This window comes from Chenopodium album, chromosome 3 (genome assembly GCF_948465745.1).
Source record: "Chenopodium album chromosome 3, dcCheAlbu1.1, whole genome shotgun sequence".
NCBI lineage: Eukaryota > Viridiplantae > Streptophyta > Magnoliopsida > Caryophyllales > Amaranthaceae > Chenopodium > Chenopodium album.
The window spans coordinates 72,620,434-72,631,618 of NC_137836.1; the positions used below are offsets into that span (position 1 = coordinate 72,620,434).

The window sequence follows — 11,185 nt, forward strand, 5'->3', positions numbered from 1 at the left end:
CTTAGGGCCTGTTCCCTTCGGCTTAATTTCAATTCAGTTTAGTTCAGTTCAGTTTCAATCGGTCCAGTTTAGTTCAGTTTAGCTCCAATCAATTTAGTTCAGTTCAGTTCAGTTCAGCTCCTAATTTCCTTCTCTTATAAAAAATTCATTTCAGCTCCAATCAATTCAGTTCAGTTCAGCTCCAATCAATTCAGTTCATTTCAGCTCCAATCAGTTCAGCTCAGTTCAGTAAATGTAAACAAACCCATAATGGCCGGATCAAATTTGGTCACTTTTATACACCAATAAAGCTCCGTCAAGAATGATGCAAAAACAGCTAAAATTATTTAGGAGTAGTTTAGAAGTGATGTCATTAATTTTAGAATATTTAATACTCCCTCCGTCCCTAAATTACATTCCTCTTTCTCTCTATTATGTGAGGAATAAATGCTAGAAAGAGGAATATAATTTAGGGACGGAGGGAGTACTTGTATAGGGAATTTTTAAATCTGTTAAAAGATTATTATAGTGATATCACCCCTTCCTATTAAAAAATAAATACTACTTAAATAATAGTAGTATCATTTTTCATTCGCACCAAAAAATAATGTATCTCATTTTCTTGAGACGCCTACTTTTCAATTTTTCATTGATCTATTGTGAGACTCTAACACGAACTCATCGATTCCCCATCAATTTTCTCCCTTTTCCCACAAGAAGGTAGATTAATTATTTCTATTTCACACTTCGGCAATCTTGTTGAAAATTTTAACGAACCAATATAGAACTATGAGACTCTTCACCATCATGTATAGTTTCAACCATACACTTTGACTATCTTTTCATCAACCTAGTATAATGTACTATCTCTATACTTTTTTACTTGACCTAATTCATTTATCATGTTTGCCAAAAAAATAATTTTAACCATCAATATTTTTAAATCTTAATAAATTAAAATCATAAATATAAGATATTGTTATTGAGACATAAGATGATGAAAAGTTTATAGAATTGTATTTTGCATTCTAAATTTAAAGTTCTTGGCCTCTTTTTCATGAATACATTGCCACACACGTATTTTGATTAATCAAAAATGGATTTATATAATTTTAATTTTTTAAACAAAAAGTATGTAATAAATTATATTACATATATCAACGAAAAAAGGCTATATATATATATATATATATATATATATATATATATATATATATATATATATATATATATATATATATATATATATATATATATAACACTAAGCATTATTCCTCTAAATTATTTATATATAAAATGCCTCAAATGAAAAAGTCTCTCATAAATTATTCATCTTGATTTGATTTTGGATCACAAAACTAAGCATTATTCCTCTAAACTTTCAAGGTTTTACAATTGTTGGTTTGATGCTTGTATAAATACAAATATGACATAATTAACAATTAACATATATACATCATTTTAATTAGCTTGAAGATGGATATATAGAGTCTCATGTCATGCAAATCATGCATTGATTAATCAAGATGAAACAAAATCTATATGATTATCATCAAATTCATCAAGCTTCTTAAGATCCTCCTTATTAGGTGGATACTTACTCCATTCAAACTTCTTGTAGTATTTATGTTTTTGGATATGATACAAGTATATACCTTTCTCGGTTGCTTTCCAAAAACAATGCCTTCCTCCACATTGTCTATCCACAAATTCTACCACGTCTCTAAATGTGTCAAAAACCTTGAAAGCGCGACTAGGGATCATAAGTTCACAAAAGAAAGATATCGTCTTGAACATTTGAGTTGTGAATCCGTGTGTATAATTGCTATTTACTGGAAGGCGAACAAGACCAAGATCATCATTCTCTGAATTACAATGGACATTCATAATGTCATTGTCCATTGCATTTTCAATGCTAAATACATATTTTGCAGGACCAATAGCCCATCCTTTTACAAATAATGGTTGTTTGGATATAAATAAGAATAAAAATGTTACAAAAAGTTTTGAGCTTTGAAGAATTTTTGATGTTTTTGCCATTTGATTTATCGATTTTATGTGCATCATCTAGTCTTTAAAGATGAATTACCATATAGAGAAATAGGTACTATTTGTTGGTCTTTCATTTTTAGGGAAAGAAATTTGGGTTGATGTCTCTTATGACCTGTCATACATATTATATAAGCACCCTATTTATACAATGATTAGTAAATTAGCTGGCTAATTAGAAATTGGTGGGTAGCCTTTCATTTCTCATTTACTACTTTGTAATGAAATAGAAAGTTGTAGAAATAATTTTAAAGCAATAATAGGGGAAAAAAAGCCTTAAGAACCCAAGTATCCACCGAAATACATATGGAGTACTACATCTTCGAAACTTCGTTTCACAATACATGCAGCATTTTGTATTCACTTGCTAACTTTGACTATACTTTTAATAATAACATATAAAACTAAATCAAATGTCTATATGTAAAATATTGTTTGATTGATCTCAATGTATATTATCATAATATTAATTGTCAATGGTCAAAGTAGCATATTGAAAAGTACATTATAAAAGAGTACATGTATTGTGAAATGGTATGATTGTATGAAGGTAGTATGAATGTATAAATAAGCTTATACAACGATTAAGCCAATCAGCTTCCGATGGCCAAAACAATCGATAAATGTGGAATTATCGATGATCCTAGATACGACATCCATTACCGATGGCGGGCTATCGAAAATATCAAGTTTATATCGAAAAAATGATAACACCTTTGTTTTACAAAATGCAATTTATTAAAAATAAATAATAATAATAATAAAAAAAAAAAATAAAAAATAAAAAAAAAACATTATCGAGTTCCTGTTCTCTTATGTTGAAATTCAGTTCAGTTCAGCTCAGTTCAGTTCAGTTCAGTTCAGCTCAGCTCCTAATTTTCTTCTCTTATAAAATACTCCCTCCGTTTTTTTTTATATGCATCACTTGGTGATGCGCGGAGATTTAGAAGGGTATTGTGTGTGGATGAATAATTTATTATACTACGTAGTATAAGTAAGATGGAGACCATGAAAGAGAAAGAATATGAGGGAGAGTATATATTTTTATTATATAAGTGGGGACCATAGAGGAGAGAGAAATGATAAAATAATTTAAGTGTGGTTTAAAGTAAGAGAGAGAAATTATAAAATATAGTATAAAGTTTCCAAATAAGGAAGTGATGTATTTAAAAAAAACACCCATAAAAAGAAAGTGATGCATATAAAAAAAACGGAGGGAGTATTCATTTCAGTTCAGTTCAGCTCAATTCAGTTCAGTTCAGTTCAGCTGAGTTCAGTCAATGAGAACAGGCCCCTATTGAGTCAAGTCAGAGCTTACTCAACATGTGCTTATCAAATCTTCGAATCAAGCCAAGTTTGATACTTAGCCAACTCATGTCAAGTTTTAGGGTTTGTTCTCATTGATTGAAATCAGCTGAACTGAAATGAGCTGAGCTGAACTGAACTGAGCTGAACTGAACCGAACCAAACTGAACTGAACTGAACCGAACTGAACTGAACTTAGTAATTAGTGATTTTTAACTACTAATTAGTGATCTTTGATTATTTATTACTATACATATGTGTATATACATATGTACATATTAAAATATTTATGAAAAATATACTTTACAATTGTAATATTGATGGAAAATATATTATAAACATGAAACCCCAAAACATTATAAACACATATACTATATAATTTAAAAATAAAATAGTATTATGACAAAAGAACACAAAACACTTTGTTGTTTGAATTTTTTTTTTTTAAATAAAAAATAAAAATAAAAATAAAATAAAATTACGTTTTCAGTTGCAAATAATCGTTGCTTGTTGTACTTTACACAATTTGATTCGTTTACATGAAGTAGGGATTCCCATTCACGCACCAAGTTGAAGTCATGGAGCGAAGAGAAGATCATACTATGTACGATCCTAACAAGAAAGCAGCTATGGATATTGTACGACAAGAAATAACTGATCAGATATGGGAGTCAGTTCAGAGGAATGCCGAGGTAATTAAGGAGCTTGGTGGACAAGAAGAAGACGAAGAACTAACCGATTATGAAAATTAGTTTAAATTTTGTAGTATTCTCATTTTCTCAATGAGTTTAACAGTAAAATGTGTATCAAATAAATAGAACCATTTGAACAATGAATTGTATCAATATTATTATTATTATTATTATTATTATTATTATTGTTATTGTTATTGTTATTGTTATTGTTATTATTATTGTTATTATTATTATTATTATTATTATTATTATTATTATTATTATATCTCAAAAACAAAAAGTCATACAACCTACAATAAATTAGTGGGAAGCCGAGATACAATCTGGACCCCCACTACTCTAGCTATAGCAAAGCCTACCCTAGTAAAAATATGAGCTGTAGCACGTGCTCCAATGTCTTGCGTCGTCGAGAACCTCTGAATTCGCTTAAGCAACGCAACAGCCTCCTTCTCTAATTCACCAAACGAAGAAAAGGAGAAGGGAATGAACCCATATCCAATCGCCTGACAACGAACCTCATACTTATCTCGCTTCCGCTGAGCTGCATCAGCCACAACCCGTCTAGGAATAAAGTCAGATAACCTTAACTGTGTTAAAGGAGAAGATCCTGTCAAATCAACACAGACATCGCGACCACGATCCCAAGAATAATGTAACACACACATTATTATTATTATTATTATTATTATTATTATTATTATTATTATTATTATTATTATTATTATTATCGTCGTTGTAATAAGAGCTTAAAAGAATGAAATTTGGCTTTATATCATTATCAATATCATTAGACATAAACTGAACTGAACTGAAATGAACTGAATTTCAACATATGAGAACAGACCCTTAACAAATTTAGATTGAATTAATTTCAAATTACTCGCAAGCTACTTAACTCGATTAGCCATCATAGACTAATAGCGCCCATAGTTCAGCTCAAAAAAATCATGGCCTAACTCGGAAAGGCCCAACATTTCTTTCATTCGTTTTTTTCTAAACAAGAGTATTTTGGCTTTCCTTCTTCAAGCTTCTCTAATGGCGGCAAAATAAACCACAACCATATTACAATTTCTACTCCATAACAACCCATCTCCTCTAATTCAAAACTCAAGCTCTCATCAATGGAGGATGAATCAGAGATTTACGACGGAATTAGGGCACAATTTCCCCTTTCATTCGGAAAAAAATCAAAACCCCAAACCCCACTTGAAGCCATTCACAACACTACTCGCCGATCAACTTCCGACCAACAATCTCCGGCAGATAATCCCGCCGCCGATTCCTTCCCTTCTCTCTCCTCCTCTTCCAAAGCTTGGATTGATTCCGTCCGCCCAAACCCTAACCCTAAACCCCATGATTCTGAGTCTGATGAGAAATTAGTGGGCCCACCTCGCCCGCCGACTATTGAGGAGGATGATGATGATGATGGGGATTTGATTGGGCCGCCTCCACCTCCTTCGGTGGGCTCAGTTGATGATGATGATGGGGATTTGATTGGGCCGCCGCGGCCCGCTGAGTCCAAAGGGAGGACTTTTGATGAGGATACTGAAGATGAGGATGATGATGAGGAAGAGGGTACTCGTCATCGAATTCCTTTGAGTAATGAGATTGTTTTGAAGGGACATACTAAGGTAATTGAATTACAAATTTTATGTTCTTTAAATTTTAGTTTGTTTAATTTTTTTTTTTTATTTTGATTGATTTTAGTTTTTATAATTTTGGCTAATTGTTATAGTAGTATGATGATTAATGAGCAGATTTGTAATTTGATTACTTTGTTGTGTTATATGTGAAATTAAGCTTGTTTGGTATTATTGGCAAAGATTGAGGATTATAATTGTAGCTGAAAATGTAGTTAGAAATGGTTTATTGTGTAGTCGCCTCTTAGCGTAAGTGTTTCGAGGGGGTTTCGATAGATGCTGTTTTAATTAGTCCGTGAATTATTGATAAGTAATCATATTGCTATAATCTTGAGTTGTGTTTGTGGGGGTTTCTTGTGAATGTGATTTCAAGATCATGCCTTATGGTTAGTTTACTGCTGAAAATTGTCAAGGAAAAAAGGTTGTTTTATGGTGAGAGTTCCATCAAGTTCCAAGTGTACTTAGAGAGGTTTTGTTTCCAATTTCGTATTTGAAAATTAATCTTTATGCGCTCTCCTGATTTATGTAGCTGCATGAAATTGTAAGAATTATAAGTGTGGGTGGCCTGTTAGGTAGAGGTGAAGGCGGAAGATTACTTTAATGAGATTTGAACCGCTATCTGGTCATTAGAGTCGGATCTATTTTAGCCTGAAACTATTGCTGGCTTTGCTCAACTTCAATTGTAGATTTTTTCATTCTCCATTGGCAGAGTAAGAATTGTTATGGTTTAGATTAGATCATATATTGATGAAATTGGAATTTTTTAAAATTGTTGGCAGGTTGTTTCTGCTTTAGCAGTTGATCATTCTGGATCAAGAGTTCTTTCTGGTAGTTATGATTATACAGTACGTATGTACGATTTTCAAGGCATGAAACGAGATTTAGCTTCATTTAGACAACTGGAACCATCCGAAGGTCACCAAGTACGATCACTGAGTTGGAGTCCTACAGCTGGATTCTTTTTGTGTGTTACTGGCTCTGCTCAAGCTAAGGTTTTACTTTGCTCTGCTTACTCTTAATTATTTGGTCATTGGTACTTTCTTATATGCTGATAACTCTAATGAGAATACATTCTCTTATGTCAGATTTATGACCGTGATGGGCTTACTATTGGCGAGTTTGTAAAGGGTGATATGTATATACGTGATCTTAAGAATACTAAGGGTCACATATCTGGTATAACTTGTGGAGAGTGGCACCCAAATAAAAAGGAGACAGTCTTAACATCATCCGAAGATGGTTCACTTCGTATATGGGATGTAAATGACTTCAAATCCCAAAAGCAGGTGCGTGTATATACTTGAATTCATGTGTTTATGTAAATCAGGTGCTAATATTTACTTGAATCCATGTGTTTGTGTGTGTGTGTGAATTCACGTGTTTTACTTGAATGCTTGCTAAAGTTTAGTTGTTGTTTTTTTTTTTGGGTGGGGCCTTTGGGGGGGGGGGGGGGGGTGCTAAATATACAAGTACTATTTTCCACTTTTCCAGTCTTTTGAAACCATGATAGAATATTATATGGTTTCCAACTTTTTGATCATCTTGATGATATGAATATCCTAATCGCCTTTTATCCACACTTTTCCACTTATCTGTCACTTTGCTTTGTGTGCCTAAATTTTTATCAAATGTTGTGAATCATGATTTACATTGATATATTATACTGTACTTTTTTATGTTTATTTTTTTAAATTCTCAGTGTTGGCTCATTACTTTTGACCTTTTACATCGGTAGCCATTTTTTTCATTATTTTTTATTTTAGTCAGTAGCCTTGAACTTTTTAAATTTCTCAATCGTAGCATTAATGATTGTTTCTTGGTTAAAAGTCTGTTAAACTGAACTGTAACTAATTATAGTTAACTCATCCTCATCCCTGCCCCTCTCTCGCCTCAAAGCCCAACTTTTCTGCCATTAACTAACCTTCACATTCGCTCTACTCTAGCAGAAATACATTATTTCCTCGTCCACCATCATCTCTTTCCCGTTTCATCACCTGACTCACCATTTTCACCTCCCTTCTTCCTTAATACCCTCCCAACCACTATATCAACCTCCACCCCAAAATAAGTCCTCACTCCTCAAAACCTCAATCTTTAAATTCTCACCAGTCACCACCCACCCCTATCTCTTCTATCTAGCCCTTGAAGTCGAAGGCATTGCCTTAGATTTTGGCATCGGCTTTTGAGTCTGAACTTGTCAATTGTTTTATATGTATTGGGTCAAATCAAAAGCTCTGAATCTATTATACAAAAATCAAATGCAAAATCAATAACAAGGGTAACTTTGAATGATCACTGTCATTCAAGAAGGCAAGATAAGAACATCCTCAACAAAATGACAAAAAATGGAAAGAAACGATCTCCTTTTTTATCACTCTTCTAGGTAGTACTTTACTAGTAGTATCATTCAATATGGGTTTTTTGTCAGGGTTTTTTTTTTGTGAAAGATGAAAGTGATGATATTGTAAAGGAGAGGAAGATATATATACGATGTACGCATTAGTCTGCAATTAATCTGTCTTTTGTTGGGTGGTCTGACTAGCTAATTGGCTAGTGACGATGGTGGTTTCGAATTTGCAGCAAGGGTTCTGTTGTTGATCGCAGAGGGGTGGAAGTGAGAGTAAAATAGTTGAATTCAGTGATGTTGAAGCCTGGGTATCAAATTAAAGAGATGAAAGAGAAAGAGCAGAAAGAAGAGGAAAGCTTGAAAAGTCCACCATGGTTAATTAAATGATAAATTAACAAAACTTTGACGAAAAAACCTTCTCAATCCACGGTTGAGAATTGTTATCAGTTCAAAGCTACCAAAGATAATTGAAATAGTAATTGTCTTCCAATTAAAAAAGTAAAAAGAAAAGGGTTACCGGTGAGAATTCCCCCTATCTATTTTATTCGATTTTGGCTTATTCCTTTTGAAAGATTTTATTTTGTAATTATACCTCAATATACAAAAGTAACGTATTTTTAGATGGGAATTTTGCTTCCTTTGTACATTTTTTTTGGTCCCATGAATTGTTTTATCTGACTAAGAAAAACAACAGTAATACAAATGACTCGTTCTCCTTCAATGACACTGAAATAGGAGTAAAGGGCTTTTTTCTGATGCATTATTTCTGAATCATATGTTGACTGTGATTCTACAGCTTTCATTTGAAACAAGTCATACCCTTCTGTGTTATGACTGAAAGCAGATATGCGGTGTTGGAACTTTGGGGGTGGGGGTGGGTGGAAGCGCTGGAGTCTAGAAAATTTTGGTTTTTGACTGGAATAAACTTTCCTCTGACGGCTGTCCTTTCAAAAATTAATTGAACCATTATTAGTATTTCAACCATAATATATTGTATAATTTGCAAAATAAATAATACAGAACCTTGTGTATCGATATCAAAATCTGTTGGGTTAAGTGATATTTATCACCTTGCATTGCCTGATGACAGTGTTATCTTTGCTGCTTTGAATGCCGCTTGTTCTGGCTGCAAAACTTCTAGTTTCAGTTTCTTAACCCTCTTGTTTTATAGGTAATCAAGCCAAAGCTCACAAGGCCTGGGAGAGTCCCAGTAACTACATGTGCGTGGGGACGTGATGGAAATAGCATAGCTGGTGGAATAGGAGATGGATCTATTCAGGTGTACATGTCACTTGCTTGTTCATTTTGTTAAGTCCATAGTTGTGCTCTATGTTTCTGCTGCATTTAATAAAATTAATAAATATTATATTTTTATTATAAAAAATTACGTTCCTTTTTCAGCATTGTTAATGCTTCTGTAACCTTTAGATATGGAACCTCAAGCCTGGATGGGGAAGCAGACCAGATATTCGTGTTGAGAACGCTCATTCAGATGATATTACTGGGTTGAGATTTTCAAGTGATGGTCGTCATCTGTTTTCTAGAAGTTTTGATGGCACACTAAAGGTTATTTAAGTTTTACTTGTTTTTATCAATGCTCACCCGCAGCCTACATATCCAATTCGTCCTATCTTCATACTTTGTCAATCGTAAACTACAGGTTTGGGACTTGCGTCAAATGAAGCAATCTCTGAAGGCGTTTGAGGAATTGCCAAACCACTATGCTCAAACGAACATCACTTTAAGTCCTGATGAGCAACTTATCTTGACTGGTACATCTGTAGAGAGAGATAGCCCTATTGGAGGGTTGCTGTGCTTTTATGATAGGGATAAACTTGAATTAGTATCAAAGGTTGGCATTTCTCCATCGTGCAGTGTTGTACAGTGTGCTTGGCACCCGAAGCTAAATCAGGTATGCTCACTTTCCCACACTTGTTACTTTAATTAATTACGAAGGAATTACCAAGGGTGTGATATAAATTGCATTATGAGAATCAAGTTTGACACTTGTTACTGAGAGAGTAGCTTGCTTGGAAAAGAAAAAGAAAAAAAGGAAACATTATGAAAAGCAAAACTATTATCTTTAAACCTCATATATTTGTGCTTTAGGTTTTCGCTACTGCTGGAAATAAAAACCAAGGAGGGACACACGTTCTGTATGATCCAAACATGAGTGAGAGAGGAGCTCTTGTGTGTGTTGCTCGTGCCCCAAGGATGAAATCAGTGGATGACTTTGAAGTGCAGCCAGCTATACACAACCCTCATGCACTTCCCATGTTCAGAGATCAACCAAGCCGCAAACGTCAGAGACAGAAGATACTGAAGGACCCAGTAAAATCCCACAAACCAGAGCTCCCTATGACAGGACCTGGCCATGGAGGGAGGACTGGTACATCTTCGGGTAGCTTATTAACGCAATATCTCCTCAAGGTAAGGATGGCTTCTATGAGTTTAAATTGTTTCAGTCCTTGGCATTTCTCTTTGAGAATCTGACCTGAATTCCATTTGCAGCAAGGAGGTATGTTGAAAGAAACATGGATGGATGAAGACCCTAGAGAAGCTATACTGAAGTATGCAGATGCTGCAGAAAAAGATCCAAAGTTTATTGCTCCTGCTTACGCTGAGACCCAGCCCAAGACTGTATTTGCAGATTCTGATAAGGAAGATGAAGAGTGATGATCTAATGTATTGTTTTATATCATCACATGAACGTGAAAGAGTACCTTTGTTAATCGCCAAGTTTTAAAGGCAAATACAAGGCGCTCATAACAACAGGGGTGAAAAAGGGCTCGTGTACTTCTCACATTAACAGATTACATATTCACATTCTGAAGCTTAGCATAGTGAATTGTACATGTTGGTCTTTCTGCACTTTTCAGCCTTGTAGTTCATGTTTTATTTGTTGTGAGAGTGATGAAGAAAAGCAGAGGGTATAATAAAAGCATATAAATTTGAGCTGCCTATTATAGTTATACTTATGTTTTCGGTTTTCCTGATACATTTAGATGAAGTCGCGAATCTATTCTCTCCAAAATGCTATGATCTTAAATGTCGTATAATTCAAAAAATGTTGAAACACTGTTACTAACTCTACCAAGTTCATTTTCTCTATCATTAAAATTCCAATATTAAAGTGATGCACTTAATTAAATACAGAAAGAGTAATGCCT

At 33.8% G+C, this 11,185-nt stretch overlaps 1 protein-coding gene across 1 annotated transcript; it reads left to right on the forward strand.

Moving 5' to 3' along the window:
* The first annotated feature begins 4,963 nt into the window (after positions 1 to 4,963).
* Positions 4,964 to 11,073, forward strand: LOC145624156 (uncharacterized). Its single transcript, XM_081677124.1, has 8 exons — positions 4,964 to 5,659; positions 6,448 to 6,660; positions 6,754 to 6,954; positions 9,187 to 9,294; positions 9,444 to 9,581; positions 9,676 to 9,927; positions 10,125 to 10,445; positions 10,527 to 11,073. Exons 1-8 carry the CDS (start codon positions 5,150 to 5,152, stop codon positions 10,689 to 10,691), a joined length of 1,908 nt encoding a protein of 635 aa, XP_081533250.1. The 5' UTR covers positions 4,964 to 5,149; the 3' UTR covers positions 10,692 to 11,073.
* Positions 11,074 to 11,185: the final 112 nt, after the last annotated feature.

Excerpts from the sequence above, each read along its gene's own strand:
- LOC145624156 (XM_081677124.1), top strand. The coding sequence starts at position 5,150 with ATGGAGGATGAATCAGAGATTTACGACGGAATTAGGGCACAATTTCCC. Across the intron at positions 6,955-9,186 it reads ACTTCAAATCCCAAAAGCAG|GTAATCAAGCCAAAGCTCAC; the intron begins GTGCGTGTATAT and ends CTTGTTTTATAG. Across the intron at positions 9,928-10,124 it reads GGCACCCGAAGCTAAATCAG|GTTTTCGCTACTGCTGGAAA; the intron begins GTATGCTCACTT and ends TTTGTGCTTTAG.